Genomic DNA, 24,844 nt, shown 5'->3' on the forward strand with positions numbered 1-24,844 from the left:
GTGTGAGTTTTCCTCTTTTTGCTCTGTACATTCTCCCCGCTCCTGCACCGCCGCTGTCTCTAATGCTACCCATGCAACTTGCTCCTCACGCCGTGCCTCGCCCTTACTCGCTAACTGGGGTGCCCCGGTAGTGAGATGTTAACTTCCTCACCTGGTATACAGGTCGTGGGTTCGATCTCGATCCCGACCCTGATGCCTGTTGTATATTTGGAGTTACATGCGTTTAGACTATTTGGCTGCTATAAATTTCCAAATGATAAGCCACTTCGTTTAGCTATCAGTTTTGGCTAGGTTGCTTCTGAAAAAGAGCTATATAGCTCAGTGGGCCTTACCTGGTAAAAAAATAGTTACTATTTTTAGTTTAACTCTACTACCAGCTCAACTCCCCAATGGCCCAAGTGCCTCTCCTGTTTATCTCCCTCCCTGAGCCATTCTTTCACTCGCCTCGACCACATCCCTAATGGCTCGATTGTTCACGCTATTGCGCTATTGCATTAGTGACTCTCTTTAATGGGCTCGTCTTTCCAATTGAATGACCTGATAATTTCCACCCTCCCCCACTCCTGACTCTACTATGACCCCCCCCCCCCCATCTCCGCCTTCCTGCTCTCATGTCAATTCCTCCAGAAGGAAGCCACAAGTAATGTGGACACTAAGCCATATGTAGGTTTTCTATATATTGTATAGATATGCAACTTCAGCATTACAATGGACAATGGAGAAGGTGGTAGAAGTGGAAATTATAAATACCCGTTTCTTGTACTCTAATGCTAGTGCCTTGCACCCAATAATCCTACTCCAAGTCAGCCTAGTAGCATTCTGGAAAATATCTAGTGTGAAATTAATATCTGCTCATATTACATCCATTAAGTTATAATATCTATCTTTATTTTGCCTGTGAATAAACTGGGCGAAAACCACAAAACAACGACATGACCTGAAGAAAGTGAAAATAGCAGGCATCGATGTCAATGTCGTAAATAACATTCCTCTACCTCGGCTGAAACCTGCAGCGTACTGGAAGCAGTGAGGCAGAAATGAAAAGATGAATCTGAATTGTGCACGAATGAATGGAACAACTCGACAGATACATCTGGCGCATCAGCATTACAATGGCAACAAAGATCTACCTCTACAACCAGGGGCGGAGTCAGGGGGGGTGACAGGGGTGACATTCTGCGTATAAGTGTACGACACTCGGTCTGGCGGACTCCGGGCAACTGCATTGTCAGAGTGTGTCGCCAACCGATGGCGTCTAGTTCAAGAACCTGACTCTCTAATCATTCTTGAAATTAAAATTTGTTGAATGTCACCCCGGCTTGAAATCCTGGCTCTGCCCCTGTCTACAACGCATACATCCTCCCTGTACGCTACTGTATGGCTCAGATACGTGGTCAATTACAGGCTCTCTGCGCAGAAAACAACGCATTTGACCAGTGGTGTCCATGACAGATATTCTGCATCCACTTCAGCAAGCACATCACCATGCCGAGGTCAGTCATTGAACAGAATTTCCGGCAGAGACTACAATTGTCAGGGTAAGTAGACTTCACCTCTTTGGACACATCGGCCGATCACACCACCATCAACAGCCCACCGCGGCACTAGAGCCGACCTCGGGCCAGACACATTTTGATGTGGACGTGCGCCACTGAGGTTTATGTGAAACACCCACGGTCTTGGCACTGCTGTGCATGTGCTCAGGATAGAGTCGCCTGGCGGCATCTTGTGGTGACCGCTTAACTCTGGCCAGGGGCAAACAACTGATAATGATGGTTAATGACATGGGCTATTTCCTTTTATTGGCTTTATTGGCCCTGCAGTGTTAATGGGGAACCTGGCAAATGTTTATCTTCAGTTTGTGCACCACTGCAATTGCTCTGCCCAGGTGTGATTTAGACAGGCGATTGATACAGTTGAAGGAAGTGCAACGCAATTGTACACGAGAGTCGCATGGAGAAACTCACCGGGTCAATGGGCATGCTCCTCTTTATGTTCTTCTTCATGAACCCCTGGCTCTGCCTGGATGTCACGTTCACTGCGGCGTACTCCAGCAGCGAGGCGAAGACGAACAGCAAGCACGTTGCCATCCAAATATCCACCGCTTTGATGTAGGAGACCTGCAGCAGCAGTGGCACAAAAGTAATGAGTGCACATGTTCTTATCATTAAGAGATAAAACACGGATACACCTTACCATTATGACATAAAATTGTACCAGTTATACATGTGTGATGAGCGACTTCCGTGACACGCTGTGTCGAGGGTACTTATTCTTTATTACCCACACTGGTCACAACACAGGCCAACACTTATTCTTCCTCACACTGAGTACAACACTAGATATGAACGTCTCTACTGGCTACACACAGGCGATCACTCGGCGTGGTCCCATCGCCCTCACTCGGCTACACCGTTGGCTGGCGGCGTGCCGATGACGGCGATGGCAACCACGCAGGAGATCTTCCACGTGGCCGGACGACGGAGAGAGATGTCGGCAAGCAGCGACGCAGCCAGGACCCAAGACCCCACACGCGAGCCCCGAGCCCCGGGTCCGCTCCCCCTTATATCCCCCAGGCATGGCTAAGTCCCGTCTCTGGCCACGCCCTCTCGTGGAACCTTCGAGCCGGTTCTCGGAGTATCTCGGCTAGCCCCACCTTATACCTCCTTCTCTGATTAGTTGTTACTTAACCGTGCCCATACTTGGGATTCCCCTTCCAGGCCAGCAGGTGTCACCCTGTCATTACACATGTATGTTGAACTTCTTTCGCACTGTATGTAGTCAACCATGCTAATTGGAGGTGCGGGGGAAGGACAAAAAACTAAACACAAATTAGTTATTAAGAAATGTGCTTTCAATATAGATATTTAAAAGTGCTTAGCTCTAGTGACTTCCTAATATCGGAAGGAAGAGCATTCCAGACGGCCATAGAAGCGCATCTGAAAGCGCGCGATGCGGTAACCATCTTTGTTCGATGGCCAGCCAAAAGCCGTTGCTGCGAGGATGACGCTTGATGGTCAAAGTTAGATCCGTGGGACCGTCGCTGTTGTGGGGTGTGGTGAGGTTTGTGCCACAGTGAGGATCTCTCTGGTGACCTTAGGCAGTGACGCTCTTGCCCCCGTGCTCTGTGTGGTCATGGTGAGGACCGTGGTGATCCCCAGCGCCACACGGGCTGGGGCTGCCTCCATGTTTATCCAGAAGGAGACCCAGGAAATTATGACGATGAGCGCACTGGGCACATAGAGCTGGATCAGGTAGAATCCCATCTCACGATGCAAAACGAATCTTGCTGAAATGCATGAAAAGTGACCTGTCGCAAAGGAGAGAGATTAGTGAGCGCAGTATGTGTTTAACGGCTGTGGCATAGCATATTTAAACTACACCAATAACGAATTTATACATGACTTGAATCATCCTAGAGAAATATAACAAAACACGGTTTGTATCAACGATCAGCATCATCTTTGGATGCTGGATGAAGGCCTCCACAAGCTGTTGCCAATCCTCATGGCCTCACGATGCATCCAAATTCTGTACACACAAGCTAATTTCATCACTCGATTACAGCGGTGGACACATTTCCCTCCCTTCTTTGGTTGGCTACCACGCTGTCGACTGCCCATCATCCCTTATCAGTGACGTGTCCTGCCCAGTCCCACTTTTATTGACAGCCAATGTTCTGTTATAATTTAGAAGGAAGGGGGGAGGCAGGCAGCGGGGGGCTTTCACCGAATTTGAGACACATTTACGAGTACCCGTACAGTACAGTGTAAAGTTACACCCGTGGGAATGCAGCACCACACACGGGTGGAGACAAATTGCCTGTACCACTGCTGTACAGCTTGTCGCAGGAGTCGGTGTCGATCTTGCTACTCAGCACAAACTGTGGTAGGACAAGTTCCTTGGAGATGATAACGGGCTCCTCTTCATCCCAGTGGAAACTCAGGTCCGCCATGGTGTAACCAACTGTGCACACAATGGAGAGAGAAAACATTTCTGATAGCGCAAACCCAAATTGATGTGCTGTATGTTGACCTTATTTTGCACGGTACGTAGCCAACCGTGCTAATCGGGGAAGGATAACAACAAAGTTCTAAGGGTTGAACATTCTAACGTAAATGCACAGATGACCGATCAAAAGCAACAACTGATTCTCCAAACAATCATCTCAATCCTAAAGCTTTCTTACTAAATTCTTACTAAATTACAGTGTATAACGAATCACGTGTTTCCATTTGTTAAGGAACAAGCTATTGAATAATGCCCGAATACGCAATGGGGTAATTTTTTGGTGCTTTAGAGATGTGTTGATGGTAAGCTAATGTTACGTACAGCTCTCCAGGAACATGTAGCACATCTGTGTGTCCATGGGGAAGTTGCGCAGATCCATGGGACAGGAAAGTGTCAATGTCAGCCTGCACGAACAAAACATGCATCATTAAAGGGCAGCATTTATCAATGCACCAATTTACAACCTAGAACAATAGATGTGTATACACAAATAAAGACAAAGATCCCCGTATAGCCTTAACAGACTGCTGGGGCAAGTGCTGTTAGCGAGCATCTATGAAGGCTGGAATGATACACTATGGGGTGGGTGGCCATCACCACACGCGGCCGCCTTTATCTCCCCAGTGACGATGTTTACACGCCGTACAGGTACTAATATGAGTCGACCTAGGGGAGGCCCAGGACCGGTTCAGATAGTCTTCACTGGTGAATTGGATTTTGGTCGCAGGGTTCTTAGAGAAGCGCGCGAACCACTACACTACCGCTCCCTACACATGTGCATACCTTCATGTGTGATACCCATACATAAAACACACACACATTACATAATGTGTACTGGCCTGAAATTGACCTGGCCCAGGCATGAGGAGAGTGGGGAGGCACAAGTGGGGTGTTTTAAGAAAGATCTGGAAAGGAGGTATAACTAACAGAGGGGTGAGGAGACAGGGAAAAGAATAGAATGTGCAAAATGGAAAGTGGGGTTCAGGAAAAGGGATACAATGAGATGGTGGAGGCTCAGGATGGGAGGCTATAGAATAGAGGTCTGGGCGTGGATGGAGGGCTTTCCCGTGAAGCTATAGTCAGTCCAAGCCCAATCGTGGTGATTTTGACATGTTGCTGTATGGCCCTAAATTGTACGAAAGGCTTGAACGCATTGCCTTCAACGCAGGTTATGTTGATAAAGTTACGTCCAGTCGGGCCTTAGGCGAGAGATAACTTTTGGAGGTGGCTCCTTGATTGAGTAGAGTTACGCAAGTGGACACATTACTTGAAAAAACGTATTGAGCCTCAATTATGCTTTGTTTACATTTAAATTACAAAGGATTATTACACATACGTTAATTCGAACGTTGCTCAAGTTTATAACTGCTTAGGCTGAATAGCCATGCTTGACTCTCATTTCCATATGTCCTTTCCACTCAGGTCAAAGCTGACCTTATGCACATTATTCCATTCTGAGGTTTGTAATGAATGTTGATTGATCAGCTGTAACCAACCTCACAGTAAAAAGCACCAAGCCATTTTTGAATATCCTCAACATCTTGTTGTCAGTTGTGACCTCGTGAAAATAGGCACTCTTCTCATTGTCAAAGAAGAGATCAGGCCTCCAGATGTACTGAATGTTGGACTGGTCGAGGTCCAAGTAGGGCTCAGGGTAGTGGCTGTAAGTCAGCCGAGGGTCGATCCACTTCTGCCGCAGGAAGATTGTCACCTGGTAGTCCTGGTGGAAAAGGCATCTAATTGTCATTCATCGTCAAATCCAAACTGCGATGTTTTATTAATGATTCATAATAGATGTTTGGGTTAGGCTACGTAATTATCTGTCCAAATTTGCGCCATTAAGGCCCTTCACCACCCGACGCAGCAAAACAAATTAAATTGTCGCGTTTATAAGCGTTAATGTACCAGTTATTATTGTTTCAGCTCATAGGTAAGTTGAAGAACAATTCTCAAAAATGTAGTAAATAGATACGATGCTTTTTTGAGATTACGTTAATCCAGGAAGTCAGAATGAATGGATGTTGATGATGACTTCCTCGATCTTGTGCTGTTAATACGTGACGTAGTCTCAAGTAAAATGTCGTATCTAATTGCAGAATTTAGTTGTAAGAATTGTTCTGTAACTTATCATTGAGCTGCAACAATTATAATTAATGTGTTCATGCTTGTAGATGTGAACATTTAATTTGGTGGCAGAGGATCTTAACACAAATTTGGTCAGATCATTACGTAACCTAACCCAAAAATCAATTATGAATCATAACATTGGCTGCAAAAAGCCACACTTTAATTTAGTTTTTGAATGTATTATCACATTTCGCTATGTACGGTGCGAAAGAAGTTCAACATACACACAATATAAATTTCCAATCGGTGCATAAACATAGCCTGATTAACTTCCAGTGGCAGTCATCACGTTCTCTTGATGAGAACTCATCCAACCGCGTCAGATGAGTTGAATGCTAAATCATGCTCATACTCTGTGGGGGCATGAGGCACATGCACACCTAGACCCTAACTTCACGACTGCCTCCAGTGTTTGGGGGCCCTTTAAGTGTGTTCGTTTTAACCAGGTGAGAACGCAGGAAACCAGGATACTGTAGTCTCATTTGTACGATAAAGTGATCTGTTGGCCAGAAACATTGACAGTGTTGTATTTATATCGCTGGCAGGCCCCGTCGTTTTGAACCCACAACTGTGACCAGTCCAAACGCACACCTAACATCCGTTGCAGTGACCTGGGCAGCCTGCGGAAGAAGCCGCCGCTCGGCCAGGCTCACGGGCCCAGGCGCCCTCGCGTGTGCGCGCTAGCTCCCGCTTGGGTTGCGCAGCGAGCGACGCGTTCCCTGTGAGCTGCTGCCGGCGAAAGAATGCGTAGAGCCCAGGGGCCTGAGTACAGAAAAAAACTGCGTAAATTTCTACCAGGCAGTGATTTGCCTACGCTCAGAAATCGCGTAGTGCAAAATGCGGAGTATATGTATATTGAACTTCTTTCGCACGGTGCATTGCCAACTGTACGTAGCCAACCATGCTAATATATGCCATGTCGCAGCCGTTTTGCAATTATGGACATGCCATCAGTGGTTGCTAGAGGTTATGTCATCACTCTCGCTACACCAGCCAATCAGTTGCCAGGAAAACAATCCTGATGCAAATAGCTACTATGGTTGCATCAAGCCCCTGTACGACATGAACGCCATGATGTGGCTGAGGCAAGTTGTATTTGACAGCACGTCTTATTATTTGAAGTAATATAAATGCGATGTTACATATGCGAGTGTGTTAGAGTGCATGCATGTAAATGTTCGAGTGTGTTTTGTGTGTGTATATATCGTATTCTGTCGGCCATAATAGGTACTCATTGACAATGTTAAAAGATTATATGGGGGATATTTTTCGATTTGTGACAGTGCATATCTGTGTGTAATTGTGCACGCGTGTGTACTTATGACAGTGTAGTGTCTATAATGACGAATAAACTTCTTATGAGGCACACTCTGTTTATTGTAATTCTTCTCTTACACAGTCCCTAACACACAAAGGGGTATACGGTCCCCTCACCCGATACCCTAAGGAGGTACAGCCTCTGGACTTAGCGGGACCTACACACAGGTCTCTTCCTAACCTAAGGAGGCACAGCCTCCTGTCTTGGCGGGACTTACTCTCGAGTCTACCGCTATCCTAGAGTCCTCCGGCTTGGACCTAGGGGAGGCTATCTGACCCACTGCTGGCTAGGCGGGTCTTGACCACTGGATATGCCGAGCCTTAGCCCTCAGAAGGGCTGGAAGGCTGGGTCCAGGGTCCTGGCTATCTTCAGCCCGGTCTTCGTGTGGGGAGAGAACTCCCCGTGCGCTGCGCGCTCACCCTTCTTATACCCGTTTGTGGCCAGGTCTAACCAATCCCACATTCACATGTGGAACTGTCTGATTGGTTCTTACCAAACGGTGGCTACGATCCACTTCACCTCGTCTGGCCCCAACCGTTATTCACACAGAGGTAACGCTGCACTGCCCCTTTGATACCTAGTGGCAATGTAGGTTACCGAACAGTGAGTAGTTAGCACCTCTAAAATAGTATGCGTTATATTTGTGATAGCATCTGTGTGGACATAATGGCACACAAAGCTGTACTGACTGCCCGTGAGTTCCCGTGGAAGTGTACGCTACTCGCTTGCATACATCCCATAGAGGATTGAAAGTGGGACAATTGCCTGTGCATTTCATAGAATTGGGCATACCATTCGTTACTGAGGCCCCAGGGCTCAGCTGTATGCATCGCATGGGAACATGAATGAGACACGCATGGCAAGAGGGAGAGGAGTGTGTGGCTCAAGCGGTGGGTGACTCAAAGCGGTCGGATGGCGGAGGTCAATATTACAATTTTTTGTACTATTTAATTTTTTTACCAGCTAAGGCCCACTGAGCTATGGAGCTCCTTTTCACAAGCGACCTGGCCACAAATGATGGCTCAACGAAGTGGCTTATCATGTGGACATTTATTGCAGCCAAATACTCTAAATGCATGTTTCTAAATGTGGGTGGATAAAATATTAGGCACGTCACGTAACTGGGAATACAGTAGTCCCTCAGTTAACGTTTTTTCGGTTGACTTTTCACCTCCCATAGGACCCCATGGTTTCGACTAACATGAAATTTTGACTAACGGTATGTTTAAGTTTTGCACGCGGGCGCCAAATTTCGGACAATCCGAGCGCTCGTAAGTGGGCTGAGCCATGCCCTCAGCCAATTTGCAATGCCCATTTATGAGTATTTAGACCTCAACTGGCTTTGTTCTCATTACGTTTTCTGTTTTGGCAGCAGAAACAGCGCTCTTGCGTCTATATTGATTGATTCACAATTGGCTTCTCTTTTGAGTTGGATTGTTATGTTTTTTTTTAACTATAACCTCCGCCACCCAACAAAGCCAAATAAATCAAGTTATCCAGCGGGCAAATGTGCCAATTGACTTGTTTTTTTTGTCAGCAAACCAGCATATTGAATACAAATAAATATGCATCTTAACATTGGTCGTGAAAGCCTATTATTCAAATTAACTTCTACATTAACAATTGGAACTTGGCCAAATTAATGTATTTGATTAATAATGGCACTCAAATCATGTGAACGTGTCAATACCATGGTGGTTTCTTCAATCGATCCAAAGCTCTTGATGTAAACGCTGCAATTGACGTTTACTGTAGGTCCTGGAAATCAAAAAAACAATTACTGTCATGGGTCAACTTTCCTCCACGAAACCCAGCATTGCATTTTGATGCAATTGAAATCAGCGTACCCAATTCAAACGATGACATATACACGTAATATTAGTTGTGTAATACGTTAAATAAATGACCTATTTCATATCTCCACACAAATGCCTTTTTGACTTCTTGGGCTGTACTGTTTCGGTTATAATTATGCGTTGTCTTGTGTATGTCTGTTTGGTTTGTCTTGGTCTGTTTCGTTTGTTGAAACCATGAGCCTAAAACAATCCTCTATTATGGATTTGCGTATAATTTGCAAATCATAAATTCTCACACGTGATTTGATGCACGTGAATCTAAACATTAATTTGTAACTATGAATCCGACGCACCATTCGGTGTGGTGCCCTGCCCATGCAGTCCCTGCATACCATCGCCCCAATGTCCAGAACTACAGGTGGATGAGCCATCGCCTCCCAGATGTAGATTCCTTTGATGAAGTGTCCCAATGGCAAGAAGACATCATCTTCTGGAAGAGGTCATGAGGTGTCTGCTATGTTAGGAGAGGGGGACGCCATCGTAGTAGTAGGAGAGGCCATACGGAGCGAGAGGAGGAGGCTGGTGTGTTCGGAAAGGGCGCTATATAAATCCGAAATAAAATAGAATAGATTCATGCCTAGGAACGAACCTGGACACTTGTTGGGAGAAGCCAGGAGACCTGCCTGGAGAAACTATGACAACGTTTTAGCTGTGGGTGTCTTGATTAAAAGGAGACCTGATGGTTCAATGAGCCATTCTGTCTACAGAAAAGCTACCCATACAGATGCTTACTTGAAACCGGATTCCCACCACCATCCATCCCAGAGGAACTCTCTCATCAAGACTCTATACCACAGAGCCCAATGCATTTCCGACCAGGAACACATTGCCAGTGAACTCAAGCACGTACACCAGGCTCTCAGGGCTAATGGTTACTCCGACTACACAATCCGCAAAGCCATCACTCCAGTCATGAAGAAGGATCCTCTTGAGGAGCCACTCAAAACCATCACCTTACCCTACATTGCAGGTGTCACTAAAAAGATCTCCAAAAATCCTGAATGAACACAAGATCCAGGTCCGATTCAACACAGTACATAAAATCCGTGATCTGGTTCCATCTGTAAAAGATGCTGTTCCAGACATACAGTACCCAGGCGTTTACAAACTAAAGTGCCTCTGTGGTAGCAACTACATTGGAGAAACCAAACGACATATCTCGGACCGCATCCGCGAACATAAAGCAGACTTGAAACACGGTAGGACGAATTTTTTCTGCCATGGCAGATCACTGTTATAATTCAGTGGATTCACATGACATTGACTTTTCCAAGACGGAGGTTCTTTGCAAGCCAACTGGCTACCATGAGAGATTCGTTCATGAGGCCATCCACATATACAAGCACAGAGACAATTTCAACCGAGAAGATGGATTCTGGTTTAGTAACCATTGGAAAGATGTTTCAAACCATTTCGGTTCTTAATTAATTGTATTTTACGGTGACCGTCAGACCGCAGCTATTTCGCTGGCATTGCCTCTTAATACCTCTCACACCACGGTTAATGGTATGGTTTATAACATTGAGTATAACAGCGCATTGTAGTTGTTTCCCTCTCCCCTCTCCTCCGTTCCGAGCATGGATTGATTCGTCAGCCTGAACGTCGCTGTTTGTGGTGCTGGCGTTGAGGGGAAGGGAAAAAACCACCATATTTTGCCATATGGCATTGATATATAACGACTTATTGTTGGTGGCTCAGCTGATTGGAGAGTATATAAAGTTTATTGATAACATTGAGGGAGCTTATATATATTTTTATTGGTTTACTATATGGTATTCATTATATCGTGTAGTGTATACCCAGTTGCTTTGTGATTAATAGCTCAGCTTATTGAAGAATATATTAAGTACATTTATTATATTGATGTAATATAGATTTAGTTTTTCACATCGGTTTACTTTATGATAGTTGGTAGTTGGAGGCCTTTAGCGTCCATATACTAAATGCCTCTGTTGATATGTAAACTTTGACTTTAACAGAGCTATTTCTGTCACAAGCTAATCCCTCAGCTATTTCAATGCTAAATTCTCCTGCTTTGATAGGTAAACTCCTTTGTCAAGGCTCTCCACGCCTCTCACCGAGCTTAAAAGACGCTACGAATCTTAACAGCGTTCATTCAAGCTCTGTCGTCCCGACAGTTCTGTTCTTTCACCTGAAGAAGGCTACTTGTGTTGTGGCCGAAACGTCGTGAGAATTTTAGTCTCATTTTATTTTATTATTTTACGTAATATTAGTTTTGTAATACGTTAAATAAATGACCTATTTCATATCTCCACATGAATGCCTTTTTGACTTCTTGGGCTGTACTGTTTCGGTTATAATTATGCGTTGTCTTGTGTATGTCTGTTTGGTTTGTCTTGGTCTGTTTCGTTTGTTGAAACCATGAGCCTAAAACAATCCTCTATTATGGATTTGCGTATAATTTGCAAATCATAAATTCTCACACATGATTTGATGCACGTGAATCTAAACATTAATTTGTAACTATGAATCCGACGCACCATTCAGTGTGGTGCCCTGCCCATGCAGTCCATGCATACCATGGCCCCAATGTCCAGAACTACAGGTGGATGAGCCATCGCCTCCCAGATGTAGATTCCTTTTATGAAGTCTCCCAATGGCAAGAAGACATCATCTTCTGGAAGAGGCCATGAGGTATCTGCAATGTTAAGAGAGGGGGACGCCATCGTAGTAGTAGGAGAGGCCATACGGAGCGAGAGGAGGAGGCTGGTGTGTTCGGAAAGGGCGCTATATAAATCCGAAGTAAAATAGAATAGATTAATACCTGGGAACGAACCTGGACACTTGTTGGGAGAAGCCAGGAGACCTGCCTGGAGAAACTATGACAACGTTTTAGCTGTGGGTAAACCTTTAGAGACTGCTGCTGACTTGGACTGCTAAAAACTGCACATTCTTTGTGCCTTGTGGTCAGACCTGGCTGTTGGGCCTCTACCCAGATTCGCCTTGGCTACAGACGAGTGCTCACACTTCTTTCAACCACCGAGTGCTACCATGTCTTCATATACAGTGAACGCCATCCTGTGTTTATTGCAGTGCCGTAGCCCAGAGTTTGAGAGGAAAATAAAGTGTTATAGTTTAGTGATCACATCGATGGTGATACGGTGCTTAGCCTCACGTGTATTTAGTGATACAGTGTTTAGTCTAGCATTTACTTAGTAATAGTGTCTATCTTCGCGTTTACTTGGTGATACGTCTAGCCTATCGTTTGCTTCGTGATGCAGTGTTTAGTATTTATCAGAACAGTCCCAGTGACTGAAGTCACTGAGAAAATAGCTCTCAGTACAGTGTAACAGTGTCAGTGCCTATAAATGCCTAAGAATAGATCTCAGTATAGTGCACCAGTGACTGAAAATTCCTGGGAATATGTCAGTACAGTGTAAGTGTCAGTGACTATAAATGCCTGAGAATAGATCTGAGTTCAGTGTCACAGAGTTGCAGTGCCAGAAACAGAAGACACCTGAGAGCCTATCATCAGTACCACTCAGTTTTTGCAACCTTGCCACCTCTGCAACTCTACTGGGTTCGTGTTCAAGCCAACATCTACACGCACAACCCTACTCTGTTCATGCCGAAGGCCTTTTGAGCTCTGTGAGCTTGTGACCTCTGCGCCTTGCTTGGCTGGGAGCTGTGCAGCCCAACTTTATCTGCGTGTTGCGGCCTCTGAGCTTGGAACCTCGGCGGCCCCGTTTCGTGAGCTTAGGTGTACGCCCCTGCTTGCCTGGCTAAAGCACTTGAGTCTGGACTTTCATCGCTAGCCATTAGGACTTTGCTAGTCTTATTATATCCACAATAGATGATGCCGATTGGAATTACCGGCGAAACGTCACGGTACTCGAATTGTGAATATTGTTCTGGGTTTACTCTCCAACACACCAGTGTGCTGAACTGATAATGAATTGTCATGTTTTGTTTATGTGGCAAACCTTACTAATTGGCTGTGTCGGGTGGTTGCGGGTTTAACGACACATTTACACGTTCTAACCCAAACCACCTCTATTATGGATAATTTTGGTCGAAAAATTCTAAGTGTTAAACTGAATCTAATGATAACTTTACGAGTGCTTTCTGCTGCTGTTAACGTTGGTCTTGTTTATATAACTTGCACCATTTATTGTCGTTAAAACCCCTGAAAATCCTTGCATATATCCGTATGGAATTAATTGCAAACACCATTGACTTTTGTTCTGTTTGCCTTGAGCCTGTCCCTGGAATTGTTATATTGATAGGTCCATGGTTCGAGACAAATGCAACTGAGATTCCGTCTGTGTAACTTGTACCAGTCGTTTATTTAACATTGGACCATAACTAAATCTGGAGGTGAGGTTGACAATAAATGTTGGAGGAAACGAATTTGTGACTGGATTCCATCTCACGTTCGTAGGCGGCTGTTTGGGTTTGTCGACACTCGTGCATTCTTTGCACGTTATAGACCTATCAGGAATGCGTCCTCGTGCAGAAGGTTCTGCCAAATTTATAAGATCAAACACTGGGTGAAGTTCATCTGATGATATGTTGGATTACGCTATGTATAAAAGCAGAAGTGGTACAAAACTTTCAGTAATTACCTTCTTCCAAATTGTCAATCTGGCTCAATTTGTGCTGTTTGGTAACTGGCATTTGAATAATAAAACTAGACGTTTTATTCAGTATAAAATAGATACCTCCAAAGTTGGGCCGGATCCTGTGATCATAACCAGATGTTGGGCCCAGCAGCTTGTCCAGGAACTCGGTAGGGGCGATGGTTGGGCCACTTGTTGGATCTACAGGAAATTCCAAACTGGATAAACAAACACGCATACATTTCAGAATACTCTATAAAGGGTTTGACGTGAAGATAAATTAGATGCATCTTCTTTGGTTCTTTCGGTAAAGTCACGTAGAATGAGAATAAAATAATAAAATAAAATAAGACGATAAAATTCACACGACGTTTCGGCCACAACACAAGTAGCCTTCTTCAGGTGAAAGAACAGAACTGTCGGGACGACAGTGCTTCAATGAGCGCTGCTAAGATTCGTAGCGTCTTTTAAGCTCGGTGAGAGGCGTGGAGCGCCTTGACAAAGGAGTTTACATATCAAAGCAGGAGAATCTAGCATTGAAATAGCTGAGGGATTAGCTTGTGACAGAAATAGCTGTGTTAAAGTCAAAGTTTACATATCAACAGAGGCATTTAGTATATGGACGCTAAGGGCGTCCAACTACCCAACAGTAAACCGATGTGAAAAACTAAGTCTATATTACATCAATATAATAAATGTACTTAATATATTCTTCAATTAGCTGAGCTATTAATCACAAAGCAACTGGGTATACACTACACTATATAATGAATACCATATAGTAAACCAATAAAAAAACTAAAATATAAGCTACCTCAATGGTATCAATAAACTCTATATACTCTCCAATCAGCTGAGCCACCAACCATAAGTCGTTATATATCACAATGCCATATGGCGAAAAATGCCGTTTCCAATGGCGTCTCCAATCAGCTGAGCCACCAACCATAAGTCGTTATATATCACAATGCCATATGGCGAAAAATTGCGTTTTTTCTTCCCCTCAACGCCAGCACCACGGACAGCGACGTTCAGACGGACGAGTCAATCCATGCTCGGAACGGAGGAGGGGGGAGAGAGAAACAGCCACAATGTGCTGTTATACTCCATGTTATAAACCATACCATTAACCGTGGTGTGAGAGGCATTAAGAGGCAATGCCAGCGAAAGAGCTGCGGTCTGACGGTCACCGTAAAATACAATTAATTAAGAACCGAAATGGTTTAAAACATCTTTCCAATGGTTACTAAGCCAGAATCCATCTTATCGGTTGAAATTGTCTCTGTGCTTGTATATGTGGATGGCCTCATGAACGAATCTCTCATGGTAGCCGGTTGGCTTGCAAAGAACATCCGTCTTGGAGAAGTCAATGTCATGTGAACCCACTGAATTATAACAGTGATCTGCCACGGCAGAAGAGTTCTTCCTACCGTGTTTCAAATCTGCTGTGTGTTCGCGGATGCGGTCCGAGATATGTCGTTTGGTTTCTCCAATGTAGTTGCTACCACAGAGGCACTTTAGTTTGTAAACGCCCGGGTACTGTATGTCTGGAACAGCATCTTTAACAGATGGAACCAGTCCACAGATTTTATGTACTTTGTTGAATCGGACCTGGATCTTGTGTTTATTCAGGATTTTGGAGATCTTTTTAGTGACCCCTACAATGTAGGGTAAGGTGATGGTTTTGAGTGGCTCCTCAAGAGGATCCTTCTTCATGACTGGAGTGATGGCTTTGCAGATTGTGTAGTCGGAGTAACCATTAGCCCTGAGAGCCTGGTGTACGTGCTTGAGTTCACTGGCAATGTGTTCCTGGTCGGAAATGCATTGGGCTCTATGGTATAGAGTCTTGATGAGGGAGTTCTTCTGGAATGGATGGATGGTGGTGGGAGTCCGGTTTCAAGTAAGCATCTGTATGGGTAGCTTTTCTGTAGACAGAGTGGCTCATTGAGCCATCAGGTCTCTTTTTAATTAAGACATCCAAAAAGGGTAGCTTGCCATCTTTTTCGACCTCCATGGTAAATCTGATGGCTGGGTGTATGGAATTGATGTGGTCGAGAAATTGGTCTAGAGCAGGCTGGCCATGTGGCCAGATGACAAAAGTGTCATCCACGTACCTCTTCCATAAGGTCGGGCGTAGAGTGGCAGTCTGGATGGCGTCAGTTTAAATTTTTTTCATGAATACATTGGCTACAACCGGAGATAGGGGGGAGCCCATTGGGGTGCCCTCAGTCTGTTTGTAGAAAGTTCCATTCCAGGTGAAGTATGTGTTGGTTAAGCAATGTCTCACCAGGGGGGGTACATCAGTATGCAGTCCTTGATGAACCAAGTCTTCAATGATAGCGTTGGTGTCAGGTACCGGAGCTTTGGTGAATAAGGACACCACATCAAAACTGACAAGCCGGTCGTCTGGGGACAGGGAAATACCCTTGATTGTCGATACCAGGTGAGTAGAATTTAGTACCGCAGAGGTGGTTTTTCCAGTGAAAGGTCGCAGTATATCAGCCAGAAAACGTGCCAGTTTGTAAGCTTTAAATCGAAAAATAAATAAGATAATGTCCAGAATCCTAATATACATTTACAGTATAGTTGTCTTGTACCATTCAGTGACATTTGAGTCAGAAGTGTTTAGCTCTGGAACATCATCCATATTACTGGATTATTCCAAATGTCTTAAGCTTCAGTAGAAAAACACATTCAGTGATGGCTGTGGTCACTCAATGTTGTTTTTTGTAAAAAAACAATAATGTATATATTTTGCACAGCAAGTGAGTGGTGACGTCACATCTGTGATGTCACCCGCATGTGGAAGCGTCACGCAGTGTGCCTGCTGACGTCAGGCATCCCCCCCCCCCACCCTCCGCGTAGGCCGTGTATTAATCCAAGACAGTAATCCACGTCTCGGGCGAAGCCGGGTAGTAATGCTAATATTTTATATGTTTTACAATCCGCATCTAGGGACAAACCTCGATAACTTTTTGTCATCTATAGAAACACTCACAATAATTGTGCCGCAGTCTATATGCTAATTATTTATATTTAGTGGCTTCGAGATTGGATGATTGACTGGGATTAACCCCAGGCTTTCGGCTGAAATAACTGAGACCACTGTGAATTTCGAGTGCAAAATGTATAGTAAACACAAGCAGTAAAAGGAGGGGAAGGAATCATGTTTGCCCAATTCGAGCCTCTGATGCCTCCTCTAAAATTATTCGTTGGTTGTAATAATTGCTTGATAAAAGCAGGCTTTCCAGGCAGACCTTGCTGAGCGCAACCCCGCAGGAAACTGATTTGTTAAAGCGCTCTTTGTCCTGGATAAAAATAATAATAATAAAAAATGTAAAAAGCACTTATGAGTGAGAACACCCAGTTGCGCTGGCTGAGGCAACGTGCCCACCACCATGATTCGCTCAGAATAATGACAGCGACGATGTACGCTCGGAGCCAACCAGACCTGACCACTTGCAATTCGATTATCACGATTCGTAGGCACGATTACATTGCAAAACAAAAACTTGTTTATCCAGGTGAGAACTCACGAGACCAGGCACCACCTTAAATAAAACAGAAATTTTGAATGAGGGCATCAATCACTTTGATCACGGGGGTCTTGGAGCTCTTCTCTGAGACTGACCCAGATTGGGATTGCAGCAGCTTCCACATCACTGCCTTTTAAGAGGAGTACAGAGAGTCATCGACTGACGAATGCCCGTACTTACGAACCAGCTTCCATGAAATATATATTTACATTGACTTAAAACGAGAACTCGAAATTTCAAACTGAACCACAAACTATTTTATTCAGAGGCGATGTAATGAGTCGGTCTCACGCTGAGAGTGAATGTTGGTGCCGGACGGTCACGATGTGGTGAGCAGTGCAATGGGGGGAGGGAAAATTTCGATTGGCCATTACCCTCATGGTGTTTGTCGCCGCCACAGTGGCGAAAGGAGGCTCTGGACGGGTGTGAGGGGCTCATAATCCTTCCACCTTCAATCCAAGTACCACTAAACCACGGAATAAACATCTAATTAAGCTTGTGCTGGAGGCCTCGGGGGGACAGAGTTCCATGACGTCTTCTGGCCAAACCCCATTTGGCGGAGTCAGGAGATTGAATCCCTACCCTCGGGGTTTCTCCAGAAACAGCAAAAAGCCACTGCAGGTGGCCATGTTGAATGTTTGAACGCTCACTGCGGAGGAGAGGCTGCCACTCCTCTGTCGGGAGCTGAACCAGTATCACTTGGATCTCTGTGGTATTCAGGAGGTCCGGTGGACCGGCTCTGGCTCCTGCCACCATGAGGGGTGGACAGTCCTCTACTTGGGACAGGAGACTGCCAAATAACAGGGAGTGGCTCGTCTTCTGAACAAAATAATGAAGGGGACGTGGGAGCGTGGCGGTGAGGTGTGGGAAGCTGTAAGCCCCAGGCTACTTTGGGCTCGCCTTCCCATCAACCAGAGGTGAGGAGTAGTGGTCATGATTACTTATGCCCCCACCGAAGACGAACATCCGTGGAGGGATGCAGGCAAGGCCAATGAGTCAGATGCCTTCTATGACCTTCTGTCACAGGTGCTAGCTAAAGTGGCCCCTCGGGATAGTCATCTTGTTGGGTGACTTTAATGCCCGAGTTGGTCATGATGCTGGCACCTGGTCTGGAGTGATTGGAAGGCATGGGTCAGATCAACTCAATAGCAATTGTAGGAGGCTGCTAGATTTTTGTGCAGCCCATAGGCTTGTAAATTCCAACACGCTGTTCTGGCATCAGCACATCCACACAACATCATGGATGCATGCCGGGTCCAATCAAGAACATCTGCTGGACTACATAGTGACAGAACAGCGAATGCGGGCCAATGTCCTTGACACCAGGACCTACCGTGGAACTGATCTCCCCACTGAGCATCGACTTGTCATCTGTAAGATGCGCCTGCCATTCTTCCACTCCGGTGGTGAGTGTACACCCAGGAGGTGTTCAGGCTGGCTGAGAAAAAGCAAAAGGCCCACTCTCATCGTCTACAGCTTCCCATGTCAGAGATGAGGAGGCTTACCACAGCCTTTGCTCGGAGGTTTGGAGAGCCGTGAGGTACTGCAAGGATGGGTGGTGGTCGCGGGTTGCTGAGGAGATGGAATCTCCCTCTTTGTCCCGCGATCAGAAATCCCTCTTTAATTCCATCAAAAATGTAACTTGCAGTGCCACACCTATTACCATCTTTAGGGAATAGAACGGTAATCCAATCTCCGACCCCCAGGAACAGGTTTGCAGATTTGCTGAGTATTTCTGTGAGGTCCTGGGGGAGGGGAAATCCCTCAGCCTGGAAAACATTGTGGGACAAAGTGGGTATGACCCTGCTGAGGCTGCTGTGCCTCAAATATTGGAAGAAGAAGTCACTTCCTGTGAGTGGCTGGCTGAGGTGCCATCTGTTGAGGAAGTACTGAAGGCGATCCAGTGTGAGACCAGGAAAGGCACCCGGCAGAAATTATCTCCCAAGCAAAATGCTGAGGGAGGGTGGCGTTTGTGCACATACTGCCCTACATGACATAATAATAGAAGTCTGGACCACTGGACGTGTTCTGCAGAATTGAAAGGATGCCCTGGTGGTTCCACTCTTCAAGAAGGGGGCCATCACAGACTGTAATAACTATGGAGGCATCTCCAATACTCAGTGTGCCGGGAAAGGTCCTGACAATAATTATTCAAAATCGCCTTGCCAGGCACGCTGAGGAGAGGCTTGTGGAGCCCCATTGTGGTTTGCACAGATGCCATATTTTATGTCCGTCTGCTACAGCAAAGGTATAGGGAATTCCAACAGGACCTACATCTCTGCTTTATTGACCTAGTTAAGGCCTATGATACCATCCGTAGGCCTGGTCTCTGGGTTGTTCTTCATACTTTCAGAGTCCCCGACTCTCTGCTCACAATCATTACGGACCTTCACGATGGTGGGCAGGCTCTGGTAAAGCTAAGTGGCTGGGAGTCGGAGGAACCATTCCCTGTTCACCTTGGGGTGCGACAGGAATGTCCTCTGGCTCCCACATTATTTAACATATTTTTCAACCACGTAGTTTGTGAAGCCTTATATGGCTATACCGTAATAATTTCCATCTGGTACAGATACAATGGGAGGCTGATCGACGCCCGGGTGCGGTGTAGGGATGACTCCCTATTGGTCAACCATCAGTTTAACACGTAGGCTTTCGCGACCAATATTATGGTCAACCATATTATGTATGCTGATGATCTGGTGATGGCTGCTCACTCAGAGGAGATGTTGGAGGCGCTGCTACTGGACCTGGAGTGTGCCACGAAGAGGTGGGGCCTTGCCATCAGCCCTACCAAAACTAAGCACCTACCTGGGTATTTTGTGCCATCAAACACTTCACCACCTTAACTCCCAATTGGTGATGGGGCAGTTTTGAATATAGTGGAGAGTTTTCCATTTCTGGGCAGTGCACTCATGATCAGCTCCGGTTTGACAGCAGAGATCTCACTCCGAATCAGTCGAGCGGCATTATCTTTTCATTGGCTGCATAACGCTGTGTGGAAGCTACCTGGTCTGTCACTCGACACGAAGGTCTTCTAGATCATGGTCATGCCCTCCCTTCTCTATGCTTGCGAAACGTGGATGCCCCTATTGGAACATCTTCACTGGTTAGAAACATTTAGGCTGGCCTGCAATCCATCCTGGGTTTAACCAGGCTGTATTGTGTGAGGAGCTCACAAATCCTTGAAAGGTCTGGACAAAGTTCTATTGGTGCACTTCTCCAGTAGGCAAGGCTGCGTTGGTTGGGTCATGTGGCCCGCATGCCCAACCACCGCATGCCTAAACAGCTTTTGTTCGGCCGGATAGAGGGGGTTAAAAAGAAATGGAGTGATGTGGTACAAGAGGATGTGGAGCTGAGTGGACTTGCCGATGACTGGTACCAGCGGTGTCAAGATCGGCCTCTGTGGAAGAGGCTCCTAAAGGACGCTACTGGGCAGTTGGATGCAGTCGCCCTCCAGCAACAACGGAGTACAGAGGAGCGATGCTCACAACAACGACCAGAGCGCCGGTTGACTAAACAAAGCAAGTTGGCACAGTAGGGGCACAGGTGGTACATCTGCCAGTCCTCTCAGTCAGGCAACCCAGGGCACCTGAGTCTGTCCCGTGACCTCCTGCCAGTGGGCGTTCGACACTTCACGTGGCCTTAACGTGCACATAGCTTGGCAGAAGCGCCTTGTTGACATCACCACCACTTAGTAGCAAATGGCGGTGGTTGTTGTTGTGCAATTTTGGTGACTCATTGCCACCCTTGTGACGACAAGCAAGCAAGCATTAGGACTGAAGGTAAGTGAATTTTTTTAAATATTTATATATTTTATTTACTATACATGCAGTATTTTTTGTACAGTTTTACATGCAAATATACAATATTGATTCTTAATTATGAGTTTAGCCATGCTTCCCTTTTTGTTGAACCCGAACACATTTTATAATACTGACCGTATGGGTATTTAAATACGGAGCATTATTGTGTTCTGACTTAAGAACCGTTCGACTTACGAACGGATCTCAGAACGAATTCGGTTCGTAACTCGAGGACTGCTTATTAACATAATGCACTCGTGAGTACAGTACATAATGCTTGCTGATGTTTTAATATGTAATTTAGTATTCATTAAATAATGTTTATAAACCTGGATTATTATTCGTGCTATTACGGATACCCCAATGAAGCCCTCATATATTGCTCGTACGAAATACGTTCTTTAGGAACGCATCTTCAGCACTAAGCGAGGTTTGTCAAGAATTATAAATGATGGCACTTAATTTTCGGATAAATTTATGGTGGCTTAAAAGCCTTTAAGCTCTTCACGAAGGCAATAAAACAGAAACCAGATAGACTTGTGATTTATAGATTTGGAATAACGTGTATCATTTCCTCTAATTATTGATGAACATAAATTGACATTGGTCTAAAATGCATTGCCCTCTCCCAAAAGAAGAAAATAATACTTGATGAATGTGTAAACCTAATTAGTAGTACTCTTTGGTTCTTTCGGTAAAGTCACATAGGTAGAAAAATAATAAATCACGACGTTTCGATCGCAACACAAGCAACCGTCATCAGGTGAGAAAGAACTGCTGCAACAAGAGGTTTGCTGTATGCGCTCACGCTCACTGGCTAGGTCAGGGGTCGGCAACCTATGGCTCGCGAGCCAGATGTGGCTCTTTTGATGACTGCATCTGGCTCGCAAATAAATATTAGCTGACATTTCTTAACATGATAAGTAATGAATAATTCTGCTGACATTAAATTAAAACATTACAGAAATCACAGTGTTAAAAATAACGTTTAAAATATAAAACATTATCATGCATTTTAATCCATCCATCTTTTTTCTACCGCTCCTGCTCAGGGTTGCAGGTGGCTGGGCTAGGTTGTGCTGGTCGGAGATGCAACGTGCCCTATGGTGTAGTGTTTTGATGAGAGAGTTCTTCTGGGCTGGACGGTGGTGGGAATCAGGCTTTAGATAGGAATCCGTGTGGTGGCTTTCCTGTAGACAGAATGGTCCAACGAGCGATCGGGTCTCTTCTCGAATCAAAACTAATTAGTAGTGCTGTTGGTACTATACTCTGAAACGTTTAAGCTTGTGAAATACTGTGGTTTTGCACTCGTTTTTTAAGTCTAAAACCTGACAAAATGTGAAATAAAAACTACAATACTGAGATGTGTGAGTACACACCAATAAAAAAAAAACCTCATATAAAATGAGACGTAAATAAATATGACGACATTATGCTCCTGTGTGAACAATCGATTGAAGTTCAATTTTCCTGCCAAAATTTGACTTTTCTGAATGCAAAATTGCCAAAGGAAATCGCACGTAACCCGTTAGACACCTGTGTCAAAGGGAATTGAACGGAGACCCAATTGACAAGAGAGAGAAACCTACGCTTGTGGACGGGCCCATTGCGATAACATGAAAAGTAAAAAAATGTATTTACAATGTTTTTCTTTACTTATTATCAAGAGACACGTCCCATATGTGTACGTGAATAAGAGGGGTCCCGTGGCACATGGAATTCACTGCAGGGTTTTGCTCTCACTGCATCGAACATGTCGTAGGCAGCCACACTGTCGGACACTCGCATCGCAGAGTCATTTGCACCTGACAGGAGCCAAGTTTGTTTCTTTTATTAAAGTTCAAAAACATCGTGTCAGAAACAAATATATCATGAACATTTTATCATAATTGGTCAACCGTTATTTTGGAATCGTTCAAACTGTCTACAAAATAGACATCTATTGAAAAATAATAGCTTTGACTGCAAATTAAATGCAATGTCTCTTTCATCGTTAAATAAATGTGAAATGTGCGTTGCATGAGCAGTGCAGGATGACTGTATTTTATTTAGATTCATGTTGTATCAAGTAATCAACATTACCTTGTAGACAGCCTCGTTGCAATCCAGAAGAAAGTCACAATGTTGAAAATCCAGAGACCCATATTCTGCCCTGTGCTTTCTGTACACGCTGCCAGTTACAGGCAAATTACATCTGCAATAAAGAGATAGTACCACCTTGTTTTCTTTCTGATATCACGTTAATCGTATCAATAAAATCTATAAAACAACACAAAGAGTATAAAAAAACTATAAGTGTTTGGAAAATTCTACTTTTTATGCTTTAAAAGGAGAGCACCTGTTTGGGTGTGCAACTTCACCGAGTTATGCATGATATGAATTGTCAGTCACGCCTGCCAAGCCCAGTTTGCCGCTGCAGTATATTTATACCCTACTAGCGGAATGTGAGGGAGTGGAGCAGCAGTCAATCTTGGGTGCTAAATCAGAGCTCCCTGCTGGCTAAAGTTAATAGTCATTGGGTGCTGCTCAAGTTATACGACATGACAAACACCGGCTACTGATCCTCATCGTGACTGATCAGGAATAATGACTCAATGCATGTATAGTCTCTCGAATGTGAACACATAGCTGCACTCTCATTTGAGCAGCAGGGTGCATGCAGTGGAAACACTCCCTTCTCACAGCAAAAAATTCCTGGGTTCGATTCCTGACTGGAGCCTTTTTTCATGGAGCTTGTATACATCTCTCCCTCGGGTCTGTATGGGTTTCTCTGTGTTCTCAGTTTTGTTTCCTCTCATAGATAACTGATATGGGCAGAAAAATCCCAATGCTGAAAAATTATTGGAAAATGCTCAATTGGGATTCTGCACAGCAGCATTACCACCCCTGACTGAGAAATACTTTGCAGGACCTCCTGAACAAGAGTCTTGAGACTCAGTTAAACTTTCCTACGGTTAAAAAAGCATAAAATGTAAATATACGAAGAGATGTACTGATATATTCTTTAAATAGGGCCTTAATGAAGAAATTGTATTATCGCATTACAAACGTAAGTGTGCACCGAACACATGGAGGAAATAATTTTATCTTTACATTTGCCATCATTGATGGTAGCAATGGTATCTGTATGTCACGTACAGTTAATATCAATAATTCTTTTCAACGCACGGAAAGATTTCCCAACACAGGTGTGCTGCTCACAAACAGCAGGAAGGCACGACTTGCATCATCCCGTGCGTGCACATCGTCTAATCAACAGAGCGCAGGTACAATTCTCTCAGCCATTTCGAGACCACCAGCTCAATAGTTGAATGAATGTGGTCCTATTGCAGTATCATCGCATGACATGCATGCAAGGTATGTTGGGAGGTGTTCTGCTGTTTGTAAGCAGCACAGTTTTGTGTGATGTTAAATATTTTTCTTTTCAGCCTGCACGACGCATTCATTTTCCGAACATGCAAATAAACATGCTCTGATAACACTGGTCTACAATTTTTCAGACGTCGTCTGCTTCAGAGATGAAATGTGCTGTTTATTATGGATTTCGATGTGCTGAATTGAAATATGACAACGGAAACAACCGATTGGCTACTGTTCCCAAGATATTTACGTT

At 44.7% G+C, this 24,844-nt stretch overlaps 1 protein-coding gene across 4 annotated transcripts in view; it reads right to left on the reverse strand.

Annotated features, from left to right (window-relative positions):
* The window catches only part of LOC116942295 (glycine receptor subunit alpha-2-like), a 34,487-nt gene extending 10,745 nt beyond the window's left edge, over window positions 1–23,742 (reverse strand). The window contains exons 1-9 of one of the 4 annotated variants that reach the window (XM_076067115.1): window positions 23,570–23,667; window positions 23,314–23,425; window positions 13,995–14,110; window positions 9,147–9,214; window positions 5,508–5,731; window positions 4,333–4,415; window positions 3,829–3,966; window positions 3,096–3,310; window positions 1,968–2,120 (exon numbers count right to left, since the gene is read on the reverse strand). In XM_076067115.1, coding sequence (XP_075923230.1) covers window positions 1,968–2,120; window positions 3,096–3,310; window positions 3,829–3,966; window positions 4,333–4,415; window positions 5,508–5,731; window positions 9,147–9,214; window positions 13,995–14,110; window positions 23,314–23,375 — 1,059 coding nt within the window. In that variant the 5' untranslated portion in view covers window positions 23,376–23,425; window positions 23,570–23,667. Of the gene's footprint in view, window positions 1–1,967; window positions 2,121–3,095; window positions 3,311–3,828; window positions 3,967–4,332; window positions 4,416–5,507; window positions 5,732–9,146; window positions 9,215–13,994; window positions 14,111–23,313 lie in introns of all 4 variants that reach the window. The other 3 variants (XM_076067114.1, XM_032954015.2, XM_076067117.1) reach the window with 3 other exon arrangements.
* Window positions 23,743–24,844: the final 1,102 nt, after the last annotated feature.

Source organism: Petromyzon marinus, chromosome 14 (assembly GCF_048934315.1).
Source record: "Petromyzon marinus isolate PM22_M1 ecotype Great Lakes invasive population chromosome 14, UKy_Petmar_22M1.pri1.0, whole genome shotgun sequence".
NCBI lineage: Eukaryota > Metazoa > Chordata > Hyperoartia > Petromyzontiformes > Petromyzontidae > Petromyzon > Petromyzon marinus.